We start from the raw sequence: 23228 nt of genomic DNA on the forward strand, positions 1-23228 counted from the left end.
CCTGATTGGTTGGGATTTTATAACTACAGCACAGCACAGCTGGACAGACGCAGAGGTGATGCACACACAACACTTTTAAGTTAGCCATTGTTAGCCAGCGCCGCTCGTAGCCCTGACGGTGATGTGGGACACACTTTTGGCTAGCACTCCCACATGCTGGCTAATACTCCCAGGTTGACTTTTTTTTTTTTTTTTTCAATTCAATTCACTTTATTCAGACAAATTTTCTTTTTTGCCTAGGTTGAAGGGACTAAAGGCAGATTAGCTCTCCCTCCACGCATACATTTTCTCAGATGTAGTGCAACATAAAAATACAGTTTTCTTTCTTTTTCTTTTTTTTTTTTAGGAACACAAAAGCACAACAGCAAAATTCAGAGAGTATAAAGAATAACTGGAACATGCACTTTTAAAATATAACAATACAATCAACACCAATTACCCGTAGCAAGATAAAAAATAAGAAAAAATGTGTAAAAACTGAAACCAGGAAGATATTAGGTCAAAAGACAAAGTGCAATTCAGAATGCAAAATACACATTGAACGGAATGAGTGATTTTTACACATGCACAGAAATACCCAGTAATGTGGACAGGAGGACAACTGCCACTCTAGGTATACCAAGAAAAATGAGCCCTTGATCAATTTCTCTTGTTTATTTTAACGTAGTGAGAACGTCTCTTGCTAAGTGTCAAGGCAGCCAAGTCTTGAGTGCCGCTCTCTTCTTCGAGGGTGTGAGATATGGTAACTGACAAAGCTGTCAATGAGTGTAGACCAACTGGGCTGTTGCTAGTGCTTAACATTTTATAGACAACTATCTCCTCAATTAATTGCAACTTCAGTCTGTGTAGTTCATAAACGATTGTGCGCGGCCTGAGAATTCTTGAATACAGTACTTGTAGTAATTTATAGAATTTGCTTGAAAATACCACTTATGTGGCTCTTTGTGCAGTCTTTAGCATTTGTGACAAGAACTTGCAGTTGGTTACTAAGAATAAGCTAGGTTTGAGTGCAGTGCATTTTGTCAAGCCTTTTCAAAAGTTTTCATGTGTCTTTAGATCGCTAATGCTTGGATAAAAATCTTCATTTCTGAATGCATTGGGTCGGGAAGCTTACCGTGCCCACATGTTGCAAACATTGTGCAGGTTTGGGGCATTCGAGGCCCTGAAGAAGCGCAGCGTCGACTCGCGGGGCAATCTTTCTCCACAAATGCGGCTGCTGTGCGGACTGGGTGCAGGTGTCTCGGAGGCCATCCTGGCTGTCACACCCATGGAGACAATCAAGGTCAAGTTCATCAACGATCAGGCCTCCGCCAACCCCAAGTACAAGGGATTCTTCCACGGCGTACGCGAGATTGTCCGCACTGAGGGTAAGTCTCTCTCAACAGCGATAGTTATGATGAAGTCATTGTGGCTTCATTTGCAGCTGCACCACATGTTGCCATTGCCTTAGTATTGCGGAATTGATGACATCCATGATGTAATCATCAGGGTGGTTATGGAATTGTGTATATTACAATAGTCCATGAACGCGCCTCCACTTGTTCAGAACCTGGGACTTTTTTAGATGCGAAGCAGCTCATTGACTAGCCTGTGTAACGCTGTCCCTCCGTCCCCACAAACGCGAGGCAACGCGCTTCCCTCGGCGCAGGTGTTGGAGCGGTGACAAGTAGGTCATGCTGTAGCTGGGCGTTGACTTCACGCTCCCCTCGCAGGTGCGCGCGTACGTCACTCTCTCCCCTACCCGCCAGAGCGCCCGCAGCTGCCGGCTCCAACGCCCGCTTGCCTCCCGTGTCTGCGTTTCAAACAAACGTTTACACCAGTAAACGCTACACAGAGTTTCGCTTCAAACGAATCTTCCAGCGCTCACCGCAGCACCCGCGTTAGCGCCGTTCAACCCGTGACGCCACCCGTGCGCAACGCTGCTGCTTCGCATCCCATCACGGTTCCCTTCGGGGAGATGGTCCAATTTTTCTTTACTTCATTAGTTTATTGTTCTTTTTACTTCTTTTAGCCAGCATGCATGTGACTGAAGCAACTGGCTGTGCATTGCTCAATCCGTGTCCTGCTGTGATGTGCACAGTGTGTAAAGTTTCATGTGCTTCTGTGAAAATTACGAAAAAGCTCGAGGCTGGACTGAATCGCAGAGCGAGCAATGCACTGGACCTTCTCTCCCAAGGAGCTGACCTTTTTCGAAGCATTCCATAACGTGTTGGTAGTGCTCACGGCGAGTTCTGCAAGGTGCATGGAGTTGGCATGACATTAGGTCGTGTTGCCACACACTAGTTTTCTCATGCTTCAAGTCCAACGCATGAATTGGACTTTAAGGGGAGACGCTCCTCGAAACAACTTTTTTTTTTATTTTTTGCAATAGACTTGAAAATTCTGTTATATGTATAGTTTTTCATGCAGATTTCAAATATGTCATTACTTTCCGTGTAGCTGCTACAGTTGTTATGTCATACACAATGGCAAAATGTTACACTTTTTGCGGGAACTCTTTTATGTATTAAACTTTCAGTAAAATCATTGTGTTGAATCTTATTAGACAGTCTTTGTAGACTGTAGAGTGCCAATATCTATCCAGATATTCCACAGAGATAATGGAACTAATAAAAAAAAATTGTACTCTGTAACTGATTATTTTCAGTCTCCTTTGAAACAGTAACTGAATATTTTCACAAGTAATGCTGATAGATATTGCAATTTCAAGTAGATATTTGCATTCTACATGTCTTGAAGAATACGTGCGCCAAGTTTCGTTACTATACAATAAATATAAGTTTATAAAAGGCTGCCCGCAAAACGTGAAATTGTCGAAAAAAATGAAAATGAGAAAAACAAGTTTGAAAGTTTGAAACGTTGGCATTTATCAGAAAAAACACTATTTACATCAAATTGGGCCACAATCCGCCTCCACGTGTGCGTGGACGAAAGTGTAGACTCGGGGCAATCGGAATTTTCACAACACAGTTCGAGGAATGCCGAAAGTCTGCGCTTTCCAGCCGCCTCTCGGACGCCGAGCTTCCGTTCGCGGCAAGGGTGGCATGCTGAACCCGCCACAAGTGCCGTGAGCGCGCCGATTTCGCAAAGCATCGTGTTGACAGTAGGAGCACCTACAAGTCTAGGCTCACTCTCAAAGAATCCAATCTTCTTTTGGGATGCACTGATAAATTCCACCGCAGCGTCAATTTCACAACCACTGTCGCGGGGTTCGGTGTCGGCGTTAGGCCTATCCGATATCGGAGCGTCGGGGGCATCGTCCATCGCTGTCGCTTTGGGAAGCGTCCGACGCCGTTTCCCTCGATACTTGTGGCGAGTCCTGAACTTTCGAACATCAGAACTGCGCTTTTTAGGGCTTGCCATGGCACGAAAATACAAAAGAAACACAGATCAACTCGGTCGCGGCGTTTGAGGCTTCGTTCTTTTGCCGGGGAGATGGGAGGGAGGAGAGGGTGGAGCGCACCGCCGTCCAATGGCGGCCTCGCGCTGCGTGCCGCGAAATTCAAAACGCTCGACGTATGCGTTGTTTTTCTCGTTTTTTCTTGATTCTGCGTGAAGATACGAGACGAACCCCTGGTGTATTGTGGAGAAGACAGCTTTACGCTGCATGCGGGCAGGATTGCAAATGGCGGGCACCGCGTCATTTTTGCAACAGAAGGACGCATACTAAACCTGGCGACAACTTTCTGTGGCAGCACAGCCAAGGCTACGCAACCGAATCACGCGCTTTTTTACTACGCTTCTGCATGTAGTCCGCGAACGCTAGCTTTTGTAGACTACGTAGCACAAAAGAAGACATAAAAGGAAAAGGAATAGTTATTACGTTCAAGATTGCTTGCATTGAAAGTAATAATGATTATCCCGCAAAGGATTTGCGATTTCTGCTCTTTCGAGTTTTCAGGTTTTCGGTGTCCATTTCGCGTTTTCCGACCCCACTAAATAACAATGGCGTCGCTCGGTTGCGACAGGTGCACATCGAAGCTTGTAAGTCAGCATAAGCGCCTGTTCGTTAGGTGATCTGTGTTCATCGACCAGAAAGAAACGAAGACAGTGGTGCGTTGTGAATTATTGTGTTGATTTACCCATACTATCACCGAGAAGTGTGCAAGTGATACCACCAGCGCAAGTGGGTCTGATCGCAAGAGCTACCTTGACGATAACGCCGGCGACCTGCAAGTCCAGCAAGAAGAGCCGCTTGAAAGCAAAACTGCGATTAGAAACAGTACGTAAAATAAGTGGCCCATTTATTAAATTGCGTTGCATGCATGGTCGATATTTCGGTTGCCTGCTATTGCTGATACAATATCGCTGTATATTGCGTACTGTAACACCGTGCCCGTCGGCGTATACGGCGGGAGGCGTTTTTGGCGCTTTGCGATGAGAGCAATTTACGGTGATCAAATCACCCGTGCACAGCTTCGCCTCGACAACAGACGCGTTCGTGTCTAATATGCGATTGACAGCGTGATTTTCAATGTGCAAAAAAAAGTATTCTTGACCATGGGAGCAAGGAGCGCGTTTCACCCGCTCGTAGTTACAAACTTGAGACGCCCGCTCCTGGCCGGTCGTGGCCAAGATATCTGCTGCCTCTCGATGCCTTCGCGTCCCCTGACAAAATAACGTGAGCGTCTCCAGAAAGTTATTGCGTCTCCACATGTAGGAAAACTACGATGTGGACCCTGTATGCACCGAAATTCAGGAAATGGCTTGTTGCCTTTGCGTAAAATTTCCAATTGAGCAGTTGCTATTGAGCCATGCCTTTTTTTTTTCTTTGAAAAGTAAAACCGGCCGCTTCAATAAAGCTGATTCCTGCGTTCCTTCGCAATACGAAAAATTTTATCGCTTTCCTAAAAAAGAAATGTAAACAATACTAAATGGTACTCGCTTAACACGCGGACTTGAACCGCTAGCACATTAGCAATACATAATTTGATTTGCAGAAGAGCTCAGCAACGATTCCAGATATTTGTGCTGCATCCATAAGTATATCAAGGCTTGTGGTAGATTTCGGTTACATCTGTGTGTAAACTATCTGCATGAATTCCCAAATAACGTCATGAGCCGTGAACATTCGTATGAAAACGCGCGTGTTGGATGCGCTTGCGAAACCAAAACCGAAATCGCCCGCGAACGGACTACTTGACGTAGTAACACATGTGCGGAAGCTCCGCCCACGTAGCCTTAGCTGTGCTGCCACAGAAAGTTGTCGCCAGGTGTACACCATTTTTTCGCGACTTTTGCGCATTTCTCGCGTCACCGCTTCTCACTTGGAAGCCTTTTTAGATAATTTTTCGTGCGAATTTGAGCTTGATATTTTCAGAAATAAAAGATTATAGTCCAAGGATGACAATACGGCCGAAAAAGAAAACCCAGATTTTTTTCGGAAAACCGCGACTTTTCGACCCGCGTCTCCCCTTAAGTGGCTCAGTGCTTACTTCTTATGTGAAGGGAACCCTTACTCTACTCTCGAGCATTTATGCATGCTGCAATAAATTCTGCTACACTGTAATTGAAGGAAATGCATGCAGACACGAATTCAGATTACCTGACGCTATGACGTATCATTTATTAATGCATATAAATGTGTTTGAGTGCATTTACTGAGCTCATTGCGCTTTCGTATGTGGGCCAACATGCGGTGCTATGCTGTATACAGTGAGAGTGATTGCTACCGTTTGTGATGGTCTGTCCACCAAAAGTTCGAGGTTGGTGTCGTCATGGGCACCTTATGCTATCTATTCTCAGGGGATTTGAGTTTTCATGTGATTAGTACCATCTAAGAGTGGTCACATTCACTCTTCTGTTCATACTTTTCTGGGTAGTGCTTTCAGGAATGCGTGGTAAAGCCTTTACTGGCATGTGGTGCCATGCAGGTCATTAGGTACTCTAAGGGTCTTTCTTTAGTTTGAGCTTCATTTATATCAACAAATTGCATTCCCTGTGAAATTTTAATTAATGAGGTTCCATTTAGACAATAATTTCACGTAGTATAGGTTGTGTAGGTTCCAGTAAGTGTTTCCTTACTAGCTGATCATGCACAGTGTCATACACATGCCGACGTCTCACTCTGCATGTCCATGGCTGTCACAGTGCTGCCATGATGAGAAGTGCCACATCGGGGAGCACATGTTTTCAATCTAGAGCATGCTGCCACTTATATTAGTACATCTGGAACTGTGCCACACCTCAGAAACTCGGACAGTGTGACCCCAAGTTGTGTACCAAGGTAGAGCAGATGAAGGCCCTGAAGCTGGCTCGGCATGCCCTTAAAACTGGTAACCTACCACAGATGACGATTACAGTGTGGGGCAAGCAGGGTGAGACGGCCATACTCAGCCATGGCTGTGCTTGAGGTTGAGATGCAAGCTTTTCATCCCTAGTGCACACTCAATTGCTTCAAGAGTTGAGCATGCATCGAGCCACTGTCATTCTTGGCTTACCCTCACCTGCTTGCCTTTTCTTCCAAAGTGTACAACACATGGACAGCTCACGTGCATTCTAGTTGAAGTACCATGTTCATGCTTCTTTTGAAATGTCCGTGTAATTGCGCTGTCACAGTTTTAAAAAAATTAAGCGACAGAACAGCAGAGTTATGCTGTATGTATTATTGAGATAGCTGATCCTTTTCTGTTTTCTGTAATCGATTGTTTTGCTGACAGAAGTGTCTCCCAGTTTGTCGAGAAAGCCAATGAGCCTGAAAGGTGTTTTTCCACTGCAGGCATCAAGGGCACGTATCAGGGGCTCACAGCCACAATCATGAAACAGGGCAGCAACCAGGCAATTCGCTTCTTTGTCATGGAAACGCTCAAGGACTGGTATCGGGGTGGGGATCCCACCAAACCGGTCAACAAGCTGGTGGTCGGCATGTTTGGTGCCGTTGCCGGTGCTGCCTCTGTCTTTGGCAACACTCCTATCGATGTGGTCAAGACACGCATGCAGGTAAAAGGCTCATTCAATGAATCCTTGTAGCTTGGAAAATGAAGTTGTAGTGTAAAGGAGTGCAGACTGAGTAGTTGTGCAAGTGATGACAGACTACATCGGATGCACACCTTGGCTTGTTTTCACAAGTGCTCCCGATTGGCAGCTCATGTAAAGGAGAAACTACATGCCACGTTTGTCGTGAATGATAACTGATTGTGTGTTGCTAGTGCCTAACTTACCACTGGCCAAGGGCAAATGTTGCATGGGTCTTGTAGAAATTCTCGGTGCAGAAATATTATTTTATTGCGATAGCAATTATATGGACAGTCTCGGCTGGATTTTGCCGTCGCCGTCGCCGCCATCATGCACCGTATATGTATAAGTATGTATATACAGGATAGACCGCTTATAACGTAAGTCGCCGGAGTCGCGAATATCCGCACTATAAGCGGTACCGCACTATAACCAAAACAACATTTTTGAAAGGTTGCACGTGTACAAAACATGACCAACAGGCAGGCGCGCGATTCCGACTATCGCGGCATGCGACTGGGGCATAAGTTTGCATCTGCTTACATTTGAAAATGTTGAACTGTTAGCGTCCGCGGACCTGCGGTGCCGACATAACGAACGCGGAAAAAATGCGCCGTCACGGGAAGTCGCCGCGGTAACACACTGCGCGTCCGCGATGTCGAAAACGGTGGTGACCACAAACCACCACTCGAGTGTTTCACACGCACGCCCGCGTTTTCATAAAAGATGTAAGTCACCCCTTCTAAATGCAACAATTGCAAAATGTTTCATCGACTCGGCACCAAACCGCAACTTCTGTAGTCCGCGGCCGCCGACATGGCAGCTAGCGCTCGTTAGGCCTAGCGTGCGCGTTGCAACTTGGCATGCCACCGCGAGAAGCTTGCCCTAGGCAACACGGAGATCGGGGGTAGAAGAGATCGCACTCGCGAGCTAAACCGAGGGCATCACGCGTGAAACGAAGTTTCGGTTCGCGATCGGGAGAACAGCCGCGGCAACTATCCTGAAAAACTCTTTCAAGCTTCTAAGTCCGCCTGTTGGTGGCAAAGGCGAAAGCTCAATCGCGTCTCAAAGCATTGTTACTTGCGGGGGAATCGAGGTTGCACGCGCGATATCTGCGCTCTACGACGAAGCAACGACGAAGCGCACATGTCAAGCGGCCGAAGGGGACAAAGGCTTCTCCGTTGGCCGCGCAACCGCTCCCCCTCCTAACACCACGCACCTGCGCCGGGCTGCTGTCCCCCACAGCCATCCCTTTTTTTTTTTCTCCCCCCGCTCCTTGTTCGTTCGTTCCGCGACCCCTCCTCCTTTGTAATGCCGTCGCCGCTCCCTCCCCCGCTGGCGCATCTCCGCTGAGAAGCACGCTCGCACCCTCGCATCTCTGAGAATGTTCCGGCAGCCGCATTATAACCGGTCTTTCATCTCGGGGGGTCTGCACAATAAGCGGTATGCGTATACATGGAGTTCTATGGGAGAGTAAACGGGAGTCAGAAAAAACCGCATTATAGCCGGTACTGCACTGTAAGCGGTTACGTTATAAGTGGTCTGAGCTGTATCTATAAAAGCCCCAAAGAAAAATAATTCAGAAAAATGCTTCCGAACCGCGGAATCGAACCAGGGACCTCTTGCTCCGCAGCGAGTGGCGCTATCCACTACGCCACGAAACGCAGATCCTCCACGTAGCTAACGGCGAGCGTTATATACACACCATTTACCGCTGTGCGGACTCGGAGACGGCAGGCGATAATAAGCGTTTCTTCATTACCAGCGAGATGGCGCTACGAGCGCGGCGGGCGCATTTAAAAGTCGTAGGCGAGCTCGCTCGCTTCTTATACTTGCGCAGGGAGACCCTCGCCCTTCCGCTGCCTGCTGGCGCGGTTTTCTCGTGGTGATTGGAAGAGTAGTGTTTCAAACTTTCACCGTGATGTCCGCGCTCATGTTACGGAGCGTACAAAAGCCACTCGAGCTCAAGGGACGCCGCTAAACGAACAAACAGAAGATGAGCGCGAACTATCAAGTGTCACAGCTCGACACTTGAAGCACGCTAGTTTCCTTCGCTTCTTCGGCCGCCTTTGCAACAGGAGCGCTGTTCAAACTGAGAGTATCCATTGGCGAGCCTCACTTCGTATAGCATTAATTTCTTGCTATCGCATTCATTGCTTCGCCCTTGCGGCGAAACTGTGACTTTTTTGCACAATTAATAAATGCTTCAAATTGCGAAAGCAATATTCGATTTACTTTCATAATGATAGCACTCGTTTCTTTTCTTCTCTAAAAAACTGACAAAGGCTTCGGAGTATGATACGTGCACACACATTCACGACCCATTGTCTGGAATTGCAAGAATTGTTCTAAAAACTTCCTTTCTTTCTTTCTTTTTCTAAATCACTTATTTCATCATCTGCAATGCTTAGTCATGCGGTATTGGACGATTTAGCTGAAGATGCCCTGCGTTTAATAATTTAGTCAGCACGGGTGACAAGAATGTCAAAATTATGCTAAAACACTCAACATTCATGAAAGCCGTGTTGCCTTTCCAGCTGCTGAGCACTCCCTTCTTGGTATTGTTTGAAAACTCAAAGTTGTGCCTTTCCATTCCCACCCTTCGCCGATAATATGCCCACATGAGAAAACTGGAAACAGAAAATATTAGAGCTGTGTGAATAGCAAAATTTCGGGTGTGAAGCGAATCGAATACCGTATTTACTCGAAAATAGGTCGGGCACGAATATAGGTCGACCCATGTTTTTTTTAGAAACAAAAAATTGAAACTTAGCACACCTTTATTTACAAGTTAATCTTAGTCAGATGTGCAAAGAATGTCGTCGTCGTTGGATTCTTCGCAGCCATCCGCGGCTTCCCAAAGGACGTCGTCCTCGCTGCCATCGAGCACGTTAGAAATGCAGCACTTTTTAAATCCAGTGACAATAATTTCTGCTGGCAAGTCCTTCCACGCGTCGATCACCCACGTCGCAACTTCACTGAGGGAAGCCTCTCTGCGGCGTCCCATCGGTGTCATGGTGGCATCCTCCTTCATGAGCCACTCTTTGTAACTCTTTGCCACCCGGTCCTTAAAGGGCTTGTTCACGGCTACGTCAAGTGGCTGTAGCTGGGACGTCATACCGCCAGGTATGACGACCAGGTCTGTGTTGGCCTTGTGTAGGGCCTCCTTGACACCCAAGCAGATGTGGCCTCTGAATGAATCGAGGACCAGCATATTTGGCAGGTGTAAGTCTGCTCCCGGCCGCTTCATCCAAACCACTTTGAGCCACTCCTTCACCATCGCCTCGTTCATAAACCCCTTTTCATTTGCGCGGATGATCACATTCTTGGGGAATTGTTCATTTTTCGGGAGGGTTTTGCGGCGAAATACAATGTACGGCGGCAGTTTCGTCCCATCTGCCGTGCAGCACAGCATCACGGTAAACCGTGTGTGCTCATGACCTGTTGTCAACAGGCGCACGTCCTTTGCCCCTTTGGTTGTGACTGTCGTGCGACTGGACACGTCGAAGTAGACTGGGGTTTGGTCAGCGTTCCCTATCTGGCCCAGAATGTAATTTTTCTGACGGCAGAGTTTTAAGACGTAACGCTGGAACTCTACCAGCCGTTTCTCATACTCTGCCGGCAAACGCTGAAAGATAGTTGTCCTGCGACGAAGAGACAGGCCGTTCCACCGCATGAACTTCTGCACCCAGCCCCGACATGCCTTGAACGTTGACCGAGCAATTCCGTCCCGTTGTGCCAACTGCCGGGCTTTCGTTTGAATATCCTCGCAGGAAACCGGGAGGCCTTTGGCACGCTCCTCTTCCACATGGAGCCTCAGTTCTTTTTCCAGAGCGTCATGCCTGCCGGTTGCTGGGCTGCGAAAAGCACGACGCCGTCCGTTGCACGCGAAAAGTCGGTCCCGCTGCTTTCGCCAACCCCTAATCAGCTTTTCATTTACACAGAACTCGCGCTGCGCGGCACAATTGCTCGAGTTCTCGGCAAAAAGTATCACTTGGCGCTTGAAGTCAGCTGCATAACTCTGCCGACGTGACATCGTCGCAACCACGCACAAGCAAATGCCAGCCGTCAACCCCTCACGCCGATCGTACAACGAACAAAGAGCGAGGCAGCGAGTGCCAGTGCGGCTGCGCGCCGGAAGGCGGCACCGCACGCAGCACGGCTAGCGGGCTAGGGACTTCACGGCCTACCTAGGGAAATCGTGGGTTTCATCGCAAACAGGGCGGAGCGGCTGCATTTCGCGGGGGCTTTGAAAAGGCGGTACGCGGCTATACCATCAATAACCTTTTTCTTAATTACTTAGTCGGAAAGGGGGGGTGCGGGGTGTGGACTTTATCCCAGATTTTATGGTATACAACGTGCGTATGTAGCAGGAACTGCTTGAAAAACAGCGGGCGCGGCAGTTCAACGTCATAAGCTCGGCGCTTTTGGTTCGTGAATATAGGTCAAGATTCTTTGGTCACGAATATAGGTCGACAGCTGGTTATGAGCAACATTTTCGGAAAAAAAAGGTCGACCTATATTCGAATAAATACGGTAATTTTCGAATATTTCTCTAATATTTTTCGAATACTTTGAAGCATAGCCGTGCACACAAAGGAAGCAGGAACGCTCCCCCCTCCCCCTCCCCATTTCACCTAGGAGGGGGGCACAAAGCCTGTCCCATACGTTTACCTATGACCATGCAGGCTTTTGACGATAATGGCAGCCGAAGGCGCCTGATGTTGCACTCCAAAAACTGTTTACTTACAATCTTCAGAAAAGCCAGGAACCAAAGGCAGGCCATTTTGAGAAGCACATCATCGCTTCATTTTCATGTTCTTTTATCCACTGTGAAGCATGTTGTCCATTGGGCCCAACCAACAGGGGGGGTGGCTGCGATGATACCTTGCCCCCATGCCCTCCTAATGGGGAACCCTGCACACGCCTGTGCCTCAAAGCGAAATTACAGCAAAAAAAGTTGAAGAGGATTCCTAAGCATATTCTAAATTACATCTAAAAACATTATAGCTCGGCAATGGCGCAACCAGGCACCGCCTTTTTGGGCTCTTCGGGAAGAGCATTTGTCAGTCTTCAAATTTCCCGCTTCAGCTAGGCCCTCCATTGAGAAACACGCGTACAAAAAAACAAATGTTTTGTTGAGGTGCACTCGGCGACAATGCACAATTGTGACAGTCAAGGCAAAACACGGACTCTCAGCGCAAGCCAAGAAGGATGACCCACTAGAAGGCGCTAGAGAGCGCAACCCATTACTCATCTCCAAGGCTTCGCTACAATTACCCCGGGTATGAAAAGGGAGACTCCCAGCGACCTAACAGCTTGTCATTATGAGCAGGTCATAGTAGGCCTTGAGGCGCTGCACGGTGACAATGTCACACCCTCGACGGCGCATGTCCGAAGGTGGTTTGATGGGTTCGATCAGGTAGTTGACCGGGGATGTGCGCTCGACAACACGGTAGGGGGCCTTCGTATTTCGGCAGTAGTTTTGAAGAGAGGCCAGTTGCAGTGGCTGGGACCAAGAGCCATACGAGCGCTTCAGGGAGGAACGTGGGTTCAGAAGTAGTGGTGCCACCGTGAATGCTCTTCTGCCACTCTTCCTCATGCGTTGTAAAGGTCTTGGCAAGCCTGACTGTGTCAGAAATAGGCGCACACTCAGATGGATCCGGCTTGTATGCGAGTATCGTGTCGATGGTGTGCAACGGGTGCCTTCCGTACAATAAGAATCGTGAAAAACCAGTTGTGCTCTGAGGGGCGGTATTATAGGCGTAGGTGACGAAGGGCAGAATGGCATCCCAATTTGTGTGATCGGCGGCAATGTACATTGAGAGCATGTCGAGAAGCGTTCGGTTAGGCCATTCGTCTGCGGGTGGTAAGCAGTAGTTTTGCGGTGAACAGCATGGCACTCCTTGAGAATGGCTTTAGCGGCTTCCAACAAGAAGACACTGCCTCGATCGCTGAGAAGCTCCTGGGGTGGACCGTGACAGAGCATGAATCGGGGTAGCAAGAAGGAGGCAAGATTGTGCACTGTAGCCTCTGGGAGGGCGGCGGTTTCGGCGTATCGCATTACATGGTTAACAGCGATGATGGCCTAGCGGTTACCAACCGATGTCAGAGGAAGTGGTCCATACAAATCGATGCCCATGTGCCCAAACAGACGGTAAAGGCAAGGTAATGGTTGGAGACCGGCTGGTGACACGTGCGTTGAAGGTTTTCAGCATTGACAATCGAGGCAGGCGCGAACGAACTTCTGCACGTAGCAGTACAGCCCTCGCCAGGAGTATCGTTGTCGAACGCGGTGGTAAGTTTTGGATACCCCAGGGTGTACGCATTGCGGATCAGAGTGGAAGGGCTGGCGTATTTCAGAACGCAGACTGCAGGGTATCACAAGTAGCCACTGGTGGCTGTCGGTGTTGTAATTGCATCGGTGCAGTAGGTTGTCACGAATGGCGAAATGGTGGGCTTGACGACGCAACGCAGGAGTGGTTGGTGTTGCCGACGGATCAGTGAGCAAGTCTATCAGTGAGGCGATCCATTTGTCTTGGCGCTGTTTGGTAGCGATGGTGTGAACGTCGATAGAAGAAACAGCAATATTAGATACTGAGCAGGGGCATTGTCGTCAGGCAAGGGAGTGCGCAAGAGGGTGTCAGCGTCAGCATGCTGGCGTCCGTTGCGGTATAGCACGTGGATGTCGTAGTCTTCCAGGCGAAGTGCCCAGCGGGCAAGATGGCCCGAGGGATCCTTCAATGACGACAGCCAGCATAGTGCATGATGGTCGGTGACGACATCAAATGGGCTACCATACAAATAAGGTTGGAACTTCGTAAGGGCCCATATGATCGCCAGGCATTTCTTTTCAGTGACGGTGTAATTGGTCTCGGCTTCAGTAAGCGTACGACTTCCATATGCCACGACATATTCAGGGAACCCTGGTTTCCGCTGCGCAAGGACAGCGCAAACACCGCTGGCGTCTGTGTGTATCTGTGTAGGAGCTGTAGGGTCATAGTGGCGTAGTATGGGAGGCGACGTCAACAAAAGACCAAGCTTTGCGAAAGCGTTGTCGCACTGTGACGACCACAAATGGAGGGGCTCGTTACTACCGAGGAGCTTCGTCAGCAGCGATATGATAGTGGCAAAGTTGCGTATGAAGCGTCGAAAGTATGAGCACAATCCTACGAAACTGCGCAGTTCTTTGACGGACATAGGTTTAGGAAATTCGGCCACTGCCCAAAGCTTGGCCAGATCGGGAAGGATTCCGTCCTTGGACACGGCGTAGCCCAGGATTGTCAGCTGCCGTGCTGCAAATCGGCACTTCTTCAATTCAAGCGGAGGCTGGCGTTGCTCAAACGCGTCAAAACATGCTGGAGATCTTGATGCGTGGAGAAGTCCGGAGCGAATATGCGATGTCGTCCAGGTAACACAAGCACGTGTGCCATTTCAAGTTGTGCAGAACAGTGTCCATCATGCGCTGGAAGATCACACGAGCGCATTACACAACCAAATGGCATCACGTTGAACTCGTACAAGCCGTCAGGCGTGACAAAGGCTGTCTTCGGTCGAGCGTCATCAGCCATGGGTACTTGCCAGTACCCCGAGCGCAAATCGAGAGATAAAAAGTATTCTGCTCCTTGGAGGCTGTCAATCGCGTCGTCGATTCGCGGCAGTGGATAAACATCCTTCCGAGTAATCTTGAGCCGTCGGTAGTATACACAGAACCGCACAGAACCGTCCTTCTTGGCAACGAGAACAACAGGAGACGCCCGTGGGCTGTCCGAGGGTCGAATAACGTCGCGTCGAAGCATATCGTCGACTTGCTCATTGATTACCTGACGTTCTGGGAGAGACACGCGATATGGATTTTGCCGCACTGGTGGTTGGGCGCCAGTGTCGATGCGATGCATAACAGCGGACGTGCGGCCGAGAGAAGTTTGCCCGACATTGAAAGAAGAACAAAATTCTTGCAACAGGCACAGAAGCTGGGAACGCTGGGCCAAGGTAAGGTTGTCAGCAATGGATTGACCAAATACATCAGCGAGTGATGAATCAGACTTGGAAACAGCACTGATGGTATGGGAACTGGTACAGTGCGAGTCATCGGGTGCGTCCAGAACTCGTGCATCTTCGAGGGGCTCCACTCTGCCGAGACATTTCCCTCGCACCACCGTAACAATGTGCGGGGATGGGTTCGTAACAAAAATAGCGGTGCTGCCCCAAGTGACTTGCACGGTCGCGAAAGGCACCAGCAACACTTTCCTAGTGCAAACGCGGTCAGATGGCGAAAGGAGTGCAATGGTGTCGCAGAGACCGGCGCAGTAAACTGGCATGGCCGTTGACGAGTTTGGAGCCACTTTGGTGTCGCCTTTGACAAGCATCTTGGTCAATGCCGATGGACTGTCTGCCGGCGTGAAATGTGAGAACGGTGAGAGTTTGATTGCGGCTGGTGCATAATGAATTATGGTGTCGTGGCGGGAGAGAAAATTCCATCCCAGGATGACGTCGTGGGAGTATGCAGCAATTATGATGAACTCGACTTCATACAGAACGTTCTGAATGATGACGCGAGCAGTGCATATGGCTGTAGGCCTAATACTCTGGAATCTCGCAGTACAGAGGGACATCCCAGAAAGTGGTGTCGTCACTTTTCGGAGTGAGCGGCTAAGTTTTGCATCCATAACGGATATGGCGGCACCAGTGTCGATAAGGGCAGATGCGCGAACACAGTCTATTACATTCGATGGACTTCACTGAGGGCTTTCACAGTTCAATAGCATCGCAGCCCTTGCCTCGTGGACTGCGATGACTAGTTTTCCTGCTCTCGTGCGACAGAATGTGGCCGCATTGGTGACAGTGAGTGACGTCGTGGAGACTGAGAGCGGCGAGTCGATCGAGCTGAGCATGACGTCGGTGACATAGGTGGAGGTGGGTCGTAGAATGCATGGCTAGACTGGCTGGTGACAGGTGACGCGACTCGAGGCGGCTGTGCGCGATGGCAGTAACGTGCCACGTGACCGGCATAACCGCATGCAAACCAGTTGGGCCGGTTGTCGGGTATGTGCCATCGGTTCACTGGGGCAGGTCCCACCCATCTCACAGGATGCGATTGACGGGGCAGCTGCTGAAATGATTGCATGGTGGGCGGCAATTGGGGCCTAGGGATGATGGCAGGATACGTAGCCGGCACGCCCGCTTCGAAGGACGTAGGTCTATTGGCGGCTTCGGCGTAACTCAGTGGGGCAGCTGCAGGGATTGCTTGGGGTGTCCTGGTGACAGTTTGAGCGTAACTGTGTGGCGCAGGAGCCAGAAGTTGCTGGTGGTACTCAGGCATGACCTCCGCAATTTCCTGCTCAGTCGCTTGGCAGGAAGGAGGAAGAAGGGTTGTCGACGACTGTTGAACATGCGACGGGTGGGCAAAGGCGAAAGAGAGAACTGGCGCGCAATTTCCTCGCGCACGAATGACTTCACTTCTGCCAGCAACGCGGCCTGGTCGGGTATGGCCACCAAGCCAGCAAGCTCTTCGTCGTGTGATGGAGAGCGACGGGTCATCGAACGCTGCCGGCGGAGCTCCTCGTAGCTCTGGTACAGCGTTATGACCTCGGCCACTGTGCCAGGGTTTTTGGCGAGCAGCTTGTGAAAGATTCACCGGCCTGCTGAGCTCGTTCGTGTAAGCGCTGTTCTGCTTGCAGCTTACGAACTGCAGGACGGCCAAAAACGTTGATGATGGCGGTCTTGAATTCGGACCAAGTCGCAAAATCGGACACATGGTTGTTGTACCACAAGCTTGCTACTCCCGCGAGGTAGAATACCAAGTTGCTCAACTTGCCTGCTTCGTCCCATTTGTTGGGCACGCTCACGCGCTCATAAATTGCGAACCAGTCCTCCACGTTGGTGCCATCGGCGCCAGTGAAGATAGGTGGGTCGTGGATGCGAGGGACACCGTGACATGTGGTCGGTGTGGGAGGAGGCGTTTGCTGAGCGGCGTCTTGAGGCATGGTAGTTGGTAGGCTACAGGATCTAAGCTGCAGGGGCATCGAATGGGAGCACAGCACCCTCCACCAATTTTTTGAGGTGTTTATTTAAAGTCACGATGCGCAATAACATTCAAGGCAAAACACGGACTCTCAGCGCGAGCCAAAAAGGACAACCCACTAGAAGGCGCTAGAGAGCGCAACCGATTACTCATCTTCAAGGCTTCGCTACAGTTTGAAGTTCGCTTCGAGGCCTCCGATTGGCTGTGTTTACCATGTTGCTCCAGCATGCCTCGCTCCGATGCTCACTCTGGGAGAGCGTCGTCTGCTGCTTGCGCGTTGCGAGGTCACAGTTGTGGACAATCGTGCTACTTACATAGTGACACGTTTGCACTCGCTTTGTATTTACGGTTCAACGTTGATGATCACTTTGAGTATAATTATTACGGTAATGCGCCGCACTCGTCGCAAACATCGCAGACGCGCGTCCATGACCGACTGACTCGAAGAACAGGGGTTAGAGGTTCTGCTTATCAGCATTATGGACCTCGTGTCGAAGACCACCGCGGGACTACTCTTTGTACTCGCGATCGGGTGTGATGCACTTCGAAACATCGGGCACCGTGGCCACGTACACCGTGACCGAGCTTACTGCTCGGAGTCGTGGCTAGGCCTAACTCTGTGAGTGCCTATGTACGAGACGCATCCGAACTTCACGGGCAGTAACATCGCGCTAGCAGACATTGCGGACATGCAAGAACCCGCAATGTGCTTCATCGCAAGCAACGAATCGCATCACCCACTGGATCCTTGGATGGGCATTTTGCGCATTGGCAGCGAACCCGCCGACCAAGCTCGTCGCACAGCGACCGCTCGGAGCACCGGTAAAAGCAGCTAGCAGTTTCGCACTTCAGCACCCCAAAAGGCAACACCAAGTGTACTGCACGCCGATTTATCGTCGTTGTTTTAAACCATTATATTTATTTTCCGGAAGTTGGAATGCTTCGAATAGTAACATTCCAGTGCGAATCGAATTGGATAACAAACACTATTAGAAAAATATTCGAAAGTTCGAATATTCGCACACCCCTAGAAAATGTAATTGTCGGTCTGAGGTGCTTTGCGATGTATGGGGACCTATGATTGGCTGTTGCTATGGCAGCTTGCACACGAGCGCTACTGACGAGTGCTAGTCTGTGGGAAAAATTACTTTAATCCACCGTTTCTGTCTTGGATCACTTTGTAGTTGTAAACAGTGGAGCCAGTAGTGCTAAATTTAAAAACATTCAAATCGGTAATGTACGTGGAAGCAAAGCACGCCTCTCATCTGATCATAACAATGATATAGAGGAGGCACTTATAGCAAGGATTAGACAAGCCAGTGATTGTGCCTGACCAAATAAGCTAAATGCGCTGTGGAATGCTGCACAGTATCTGCAGTTCAGCAACAGCAAATCTGAGCTCTCTGTCATTGAGTCATGCAGTGCATATGGCAACTTGCATGGGTGTTGTTTTCTGGAAACCATCGATGATGCGAGTACTCATTCTCATGCCTTTCTACACACCCGTGGGCTTTCTAGCCCAGTTCTGAGATGCAGTGCATCTAATGTGGCCGTAAGCAAAATGATGCTGGGTGTTGTCCCATTAGTGCCTGCCGACAGCACGATGGCTGTGCATACTCCTTTGCCCTTAGCAGCCGTGTAATACCTCTGTTACACAGGGCAACATAAGTGCACTTTGAGGTAGGGTCACCGACTGTCCCACTCATTCATCAGTCTAGAGTGCACGCCCATTGGTGCAGTCTCATATTCATCCAATAAATGCCACTGCCTTCTAAAGTCTGCAGTTGCTGTGCTACCCACCATTCTCATAAGCATGGGGTGATCGCAGTTGTAGACTTAGTGGTAAATGTCTGAAACTCTGGTGTCTTTGCTTCCAGTGCACACCTTCAATGATCTTGAAGTTGGTTGTTTATTGTTGTCTCTTTTGAGGTACATGTATTTACGCTTTTAGGGACCCAACAATATTGTTAAAGGGTCTGTAGCTGCATTAGAGCATCAAAAACACTTGTAGTTTAAATATTTAATATTAAATTTTCAATATTTTGGCGCACTCTACTTACAGGGCCTGGATGCGCACAAGTACAAGAACACGCTTGACTGCATGCTGCAGATTGCCAGGAATGAGGGCTTCCCTGCGTAAGTTATTTTCTTGCCCCTTTTTTTTACTGATCTGTGCCATGTACGATTCCAGCTGTTGAGCTCGCACGCCAGCCGTCCCAGCTAAACATTGCAAAGGTTTAAAATACGGTCAAATCCCACTACAATGAAACTGATGGGACCCACGAAGTAGTTACCACAAGAGCTCCACAAGAGATTACCACAAGAGCTTATTATTTTGACCCTAAGATCAAGGAATTTGTATGTATTCGCCTGCACCCCTGTTTAAACCAGACAACCCTTAAAGCAAGGCAAGGGTGGAGCACCACAAATGTGCGACTGCGCTAGTTCTCCAGTGAAACAGACTGGTAAAGTCCACACTGCCCTAGCCGTCTATAAAAACCACATGAAAAAATGACCGGAAAGCCTATTTTTCTTCATAGCCTTTATGACACTGCATTTGGTGCATGCCTTCAGAACTATGTTCTCGCAACAGTTGTGTCAATAGCGACCACAATTTTTTTTTTTTTTTGCCACAGCAGTCTTAAGAAACACTGAGACCCGTTAAAACACTGTGGATGCTATTTGCATCTGTATTTGTGTTTAAGTTCTTGGCAACATTTAATTGGTAGTGCCTCTGCTTTGGACCTTGCTTCAGGAACAAAACAGGTCCTTCAAAATCTACAAACAAAAGCTCATCACAACACATTGTATAATGCACAAAGTACCCACCGTACTGGACCCGCTAGTGTCGTGCTACCCGTAATTTTAATGGTAGCTGTGTGATCGCACTGCCCGAGTTCTATCCTGTACGTTTTGCGAGAAGTTTTGTGCTTTGCACTATGGTTGAGCTTGTAACATAACAATACAGGGTTTTTTTTTTAGACTATACAGATTTATAAAAATTCTATGACAGTCAAACTCGTATCATTTTTGCACATGAACTCTATGTCGAGGCAGAAAGACTCCCGCACCTAAAATCACATTGATGCAACTAATTAATGAAATATTGTTAATTAACTTTTTAATTATTGTCTTGAGGGCAGTTGTTTATATTACAAAGTTGCAGTGCGTGCCAATTTATGGCATACCTATTTTTTTAACCCTTTGAGGGTTGAATTTATTCACGAAATCCATTGCGAAAACGTGCAATTTTTTATTGCTGAAATTAATTCTTCAGACGATTCTATTTCAGAAAAAAATTGTCAAAAATATTTTTTCGTGACTGTAAAATGATAAAAGAAATCATTTTTGTTGCTACATACACATGGTTTGTTCGTAGTAAAATCAAGCAAAATCCTAAAAAAAACTTAAGTTTTTTATAAATAAAAATTATGCATTGTATTAAACATAGCTCACAGACATGCAAAAATAAGTGCACCAGAGTACTTTTCCGGTTAAACATGTTCGTGCTCAAACACTAAAAACTTTTCAGGGTGTGATAGTCTTTGAAGCAAGGGTCGCCGCGCACACTTTTCAGATGTTGTTCCTTGATCATCATCGGAGTCTAAACTCATCAAAAAATCCTCGTCTGACAAACTGAAATCCAATTAATCAGATTCTGATTCGGCACTTGGGGAATAGTCCGCATCGGAAGAATCGCTGCTCAACTCACCGGCAGCAGAGCAACCGCCGCGCACTTCCATAGCGTAAGCAAACTGCGTCAGTGAGCGCACGGAAGAAAACTCCATGGTTGTGTGCCCGTCCGGAAGGTAAAACGAGTGAAAAAGCTACAGTAATCCTTCGTCTTATCGACATGAAGACGTAGTTAGTTTTTACGAGACCCCAAAACAGGAAACGCAATCACGGCGGCGGCGTTTGTGTAATTTAGCACCGCACGGAAACAAATGTCATTGCGCCCCAGGTAGCAATCAACAAGAGAGTAACAAGCAGTTACCCTTCGAGAGATTAGAAACCAAACAGCCATCAGCTTTGTGGGCGCAAGAAGCGAAAACCACCCGAAGGACGAAGCTGATACCAGCCGGACCTCGTGCGCACGTTCTGATGCGCAACTGAAAGCCGCCGCGCCGCTTTTGAAAGCAAAAAAAGGAAAAGACGGAGAGATATTGGCGCATTAAAAATTTTCACGTATTCCTGAAGCGTGGCAGCACATGCAAAGCAAGAGAAATGATTGAAGAAGGCATGCGTTTGAAAACAACCGCTCCACGGGCGCACTAGGTTGCGCAAACGATAGCCGGCGCGCTGTTTTGCGAAGCATAAAAAAAGCAACAACGGAGAGACATGGGCGCATAAAAAAAATTCCACGTATTCCAGAAGCATGGCAGCACATGCAAAGCAAGAGAAATGATCGAAAAAGACGCGCACTTTAAACCAGCTGCACCGCGAACATGCTCGAATGGGCAAGCGATAGGTGGCGCGCCGTTGTGGGAAGGAAAAAAAATAATAAAACGGAGAGACATCGGTGCATGAAAAAAATTCCACTTATTCCCGAAGTGTGGCAGCACAGGCCAAGCAAGAGAAATGATCGAAATAGGCGCGCGTTTTAAAAATGAACGCTATGCCGTATATGTACGACGAAAACTCCTTGGTACCAGGAAGCTTCTGCCGTACATGTACAGCGAAAACCCTCAAGGGGTCAAAGATCATGGAAGTTGCATGTAGTTAGAGATATTCATCATCGAATTTCAAGGGCGAAATCGAGACTGAGCGCGCCCGGTGGTGCGAACAAAGCAAAGCGGTACCCCGAAATGACACGTGACAGGGAAGGGTTAAAGCTTCAATGAAGGCGCGCCAAACAACATCTGGTCAGAAAAATCGCCAAGCATTCTGAAATACACTAGTAGGCAGCTTAATGTTGCCGTGTGTTGGGTGGTGCCTATCTGTTTCTTTCTAAAACTATAAAGAGGCGCGGAAAACTATTTTGCCTGTCTGTGAGCAGAAGCGCCACAGTGGCCGCCCCTGAGTTTTATGCTTCCCAGACAAAGATAAGGTTTACCTTGCGGTTTTCTTGTGTACAGTTCGAAAGAAACAGATAAGCACCAAACACTACGCACAAAATTAAGGCAATGCATGGGCACAGGCGAGATTACTTGCAGCTTTTCACGGAAACATACGGCCGCGGCGCGCCGTCATTCAAATTTCGGCACTCCCATGTGACGGGTAGTTCCAGTCTGACGTAGCAGAACAGTCGCGCTTCGTGTGCACCGGGCACGATCAGTTTCGATTTACACCTTGAAATTAAGTGATAAATATCTCAAACCAAGTGCAACTTTTGGGACTTCTAAAGAATAGGTATACCATAATTTGGCACGCACTACAACTTTGTAGTATAAACAACGGTCCTCAAGTCAATAATTAAAAACTTAATTAGCGAGATTTTGTCAATTAGTTGTGTCAATGTCATTTTAGCTGCAGAAAAGTATTTCTACAGCAACGTGGAGTTCATGTGCGAAAACGGCAGGGGCCTTACTGTCGTAGGGTTTTTATTAAAAATCTATTTTTAAAAAAAAAACAACCTGTATATCAAGCAATCCATGCTACGTTACAGCATGCTCAGTACATTGGTTTGCTCTCTCCCTAGGTTGCTGCACACAAAACGTGCAATTTCAGGCCATGTTGCTGATCTGTTAGCAATGCTACTTTTAGCATGCATTGATTGTCTGTTTCAGCAGAAGCAGATATCCAATATTTTTATCTCTGATACCGACTTCAGGTAAACCAACAGAACACCACCAGTTAGGCATTGCAATGACCATTGCATCATGCAAAAAAAAAAAATCGCAGCGATCAATCGAAACTATGGTCTAGGGTGGCAAAATAGCTTTTGCAGTTGTTTTTCGAATAGGCAGCGCACAAAAGGGCAACGAATACGTACACACAAAAAGACTCAAACACAAGCGCTGTACTGCAACTGGTGGTTTATTGTCGAAAGACCCGGCTTATGTATGTGAACACGCACATGCGCTCTGACAGCAGCGGATACGATGAGGACCGAAAAAAACCCAAGGAATCCGCACAAATAAAGGCACAAAAAAAAACAAAAAAGCAAAAACACGTGGTTCTGATAAAAATTTGCCACACAGTATGTGGTTACATACCAAGGTACCGGCGCGCTTTTTCAGAGAACGCAACCGAAGGGCAACTGATACACTTATCTTTCCATTTGTCAATTTCCATGGCCTCGATTACCTCT

General features: G+C 48.1%; 1 protein-coding gene across 1 annotated transcript in view; it reads left to right on the top strand.

Annotated features, from left to right (window-relative positions):
- LOC119390916 (putative tricarboxylate transport protein, mitochondrial) overlaps positions 1–23228 on the top strand; it is a 31173-nt gene that overhangs the window by 5952 nt on the left and 1993 nt on the right. The window contains exons 4-6 of the mRNA XM_037658623.2: positions 1144–1367; positions 6719–6939; positions 19041–19114. Of these exons, the coding sequence (XP_037514551.1) occupies positions 1144–1367; positions 6719–6939; positions 19041–19114 (519 nt within the window). The remainder of the gene's footprint in view (positions 1–1143; positions 1368–6718; positions 6940–19040; positions 19115–23228) is intronic.

This window comes from Rhipicephalus sanguineus, chromosome 4 (genome assembly GCF_013339695.2).
Source record: "Rhipicephalus sanguineus isolate Rsan-2018 chromosome 4, BIME_Rsan_1.4, whole genome shotgun sequence".
Taxonomy (NCBI): Eukaryota; Metazoa; Arthropoda; class Arachnida; order Ixodida; family Ixodidae; genus Rhipicephalus; species Rhipicephalus sanguineus.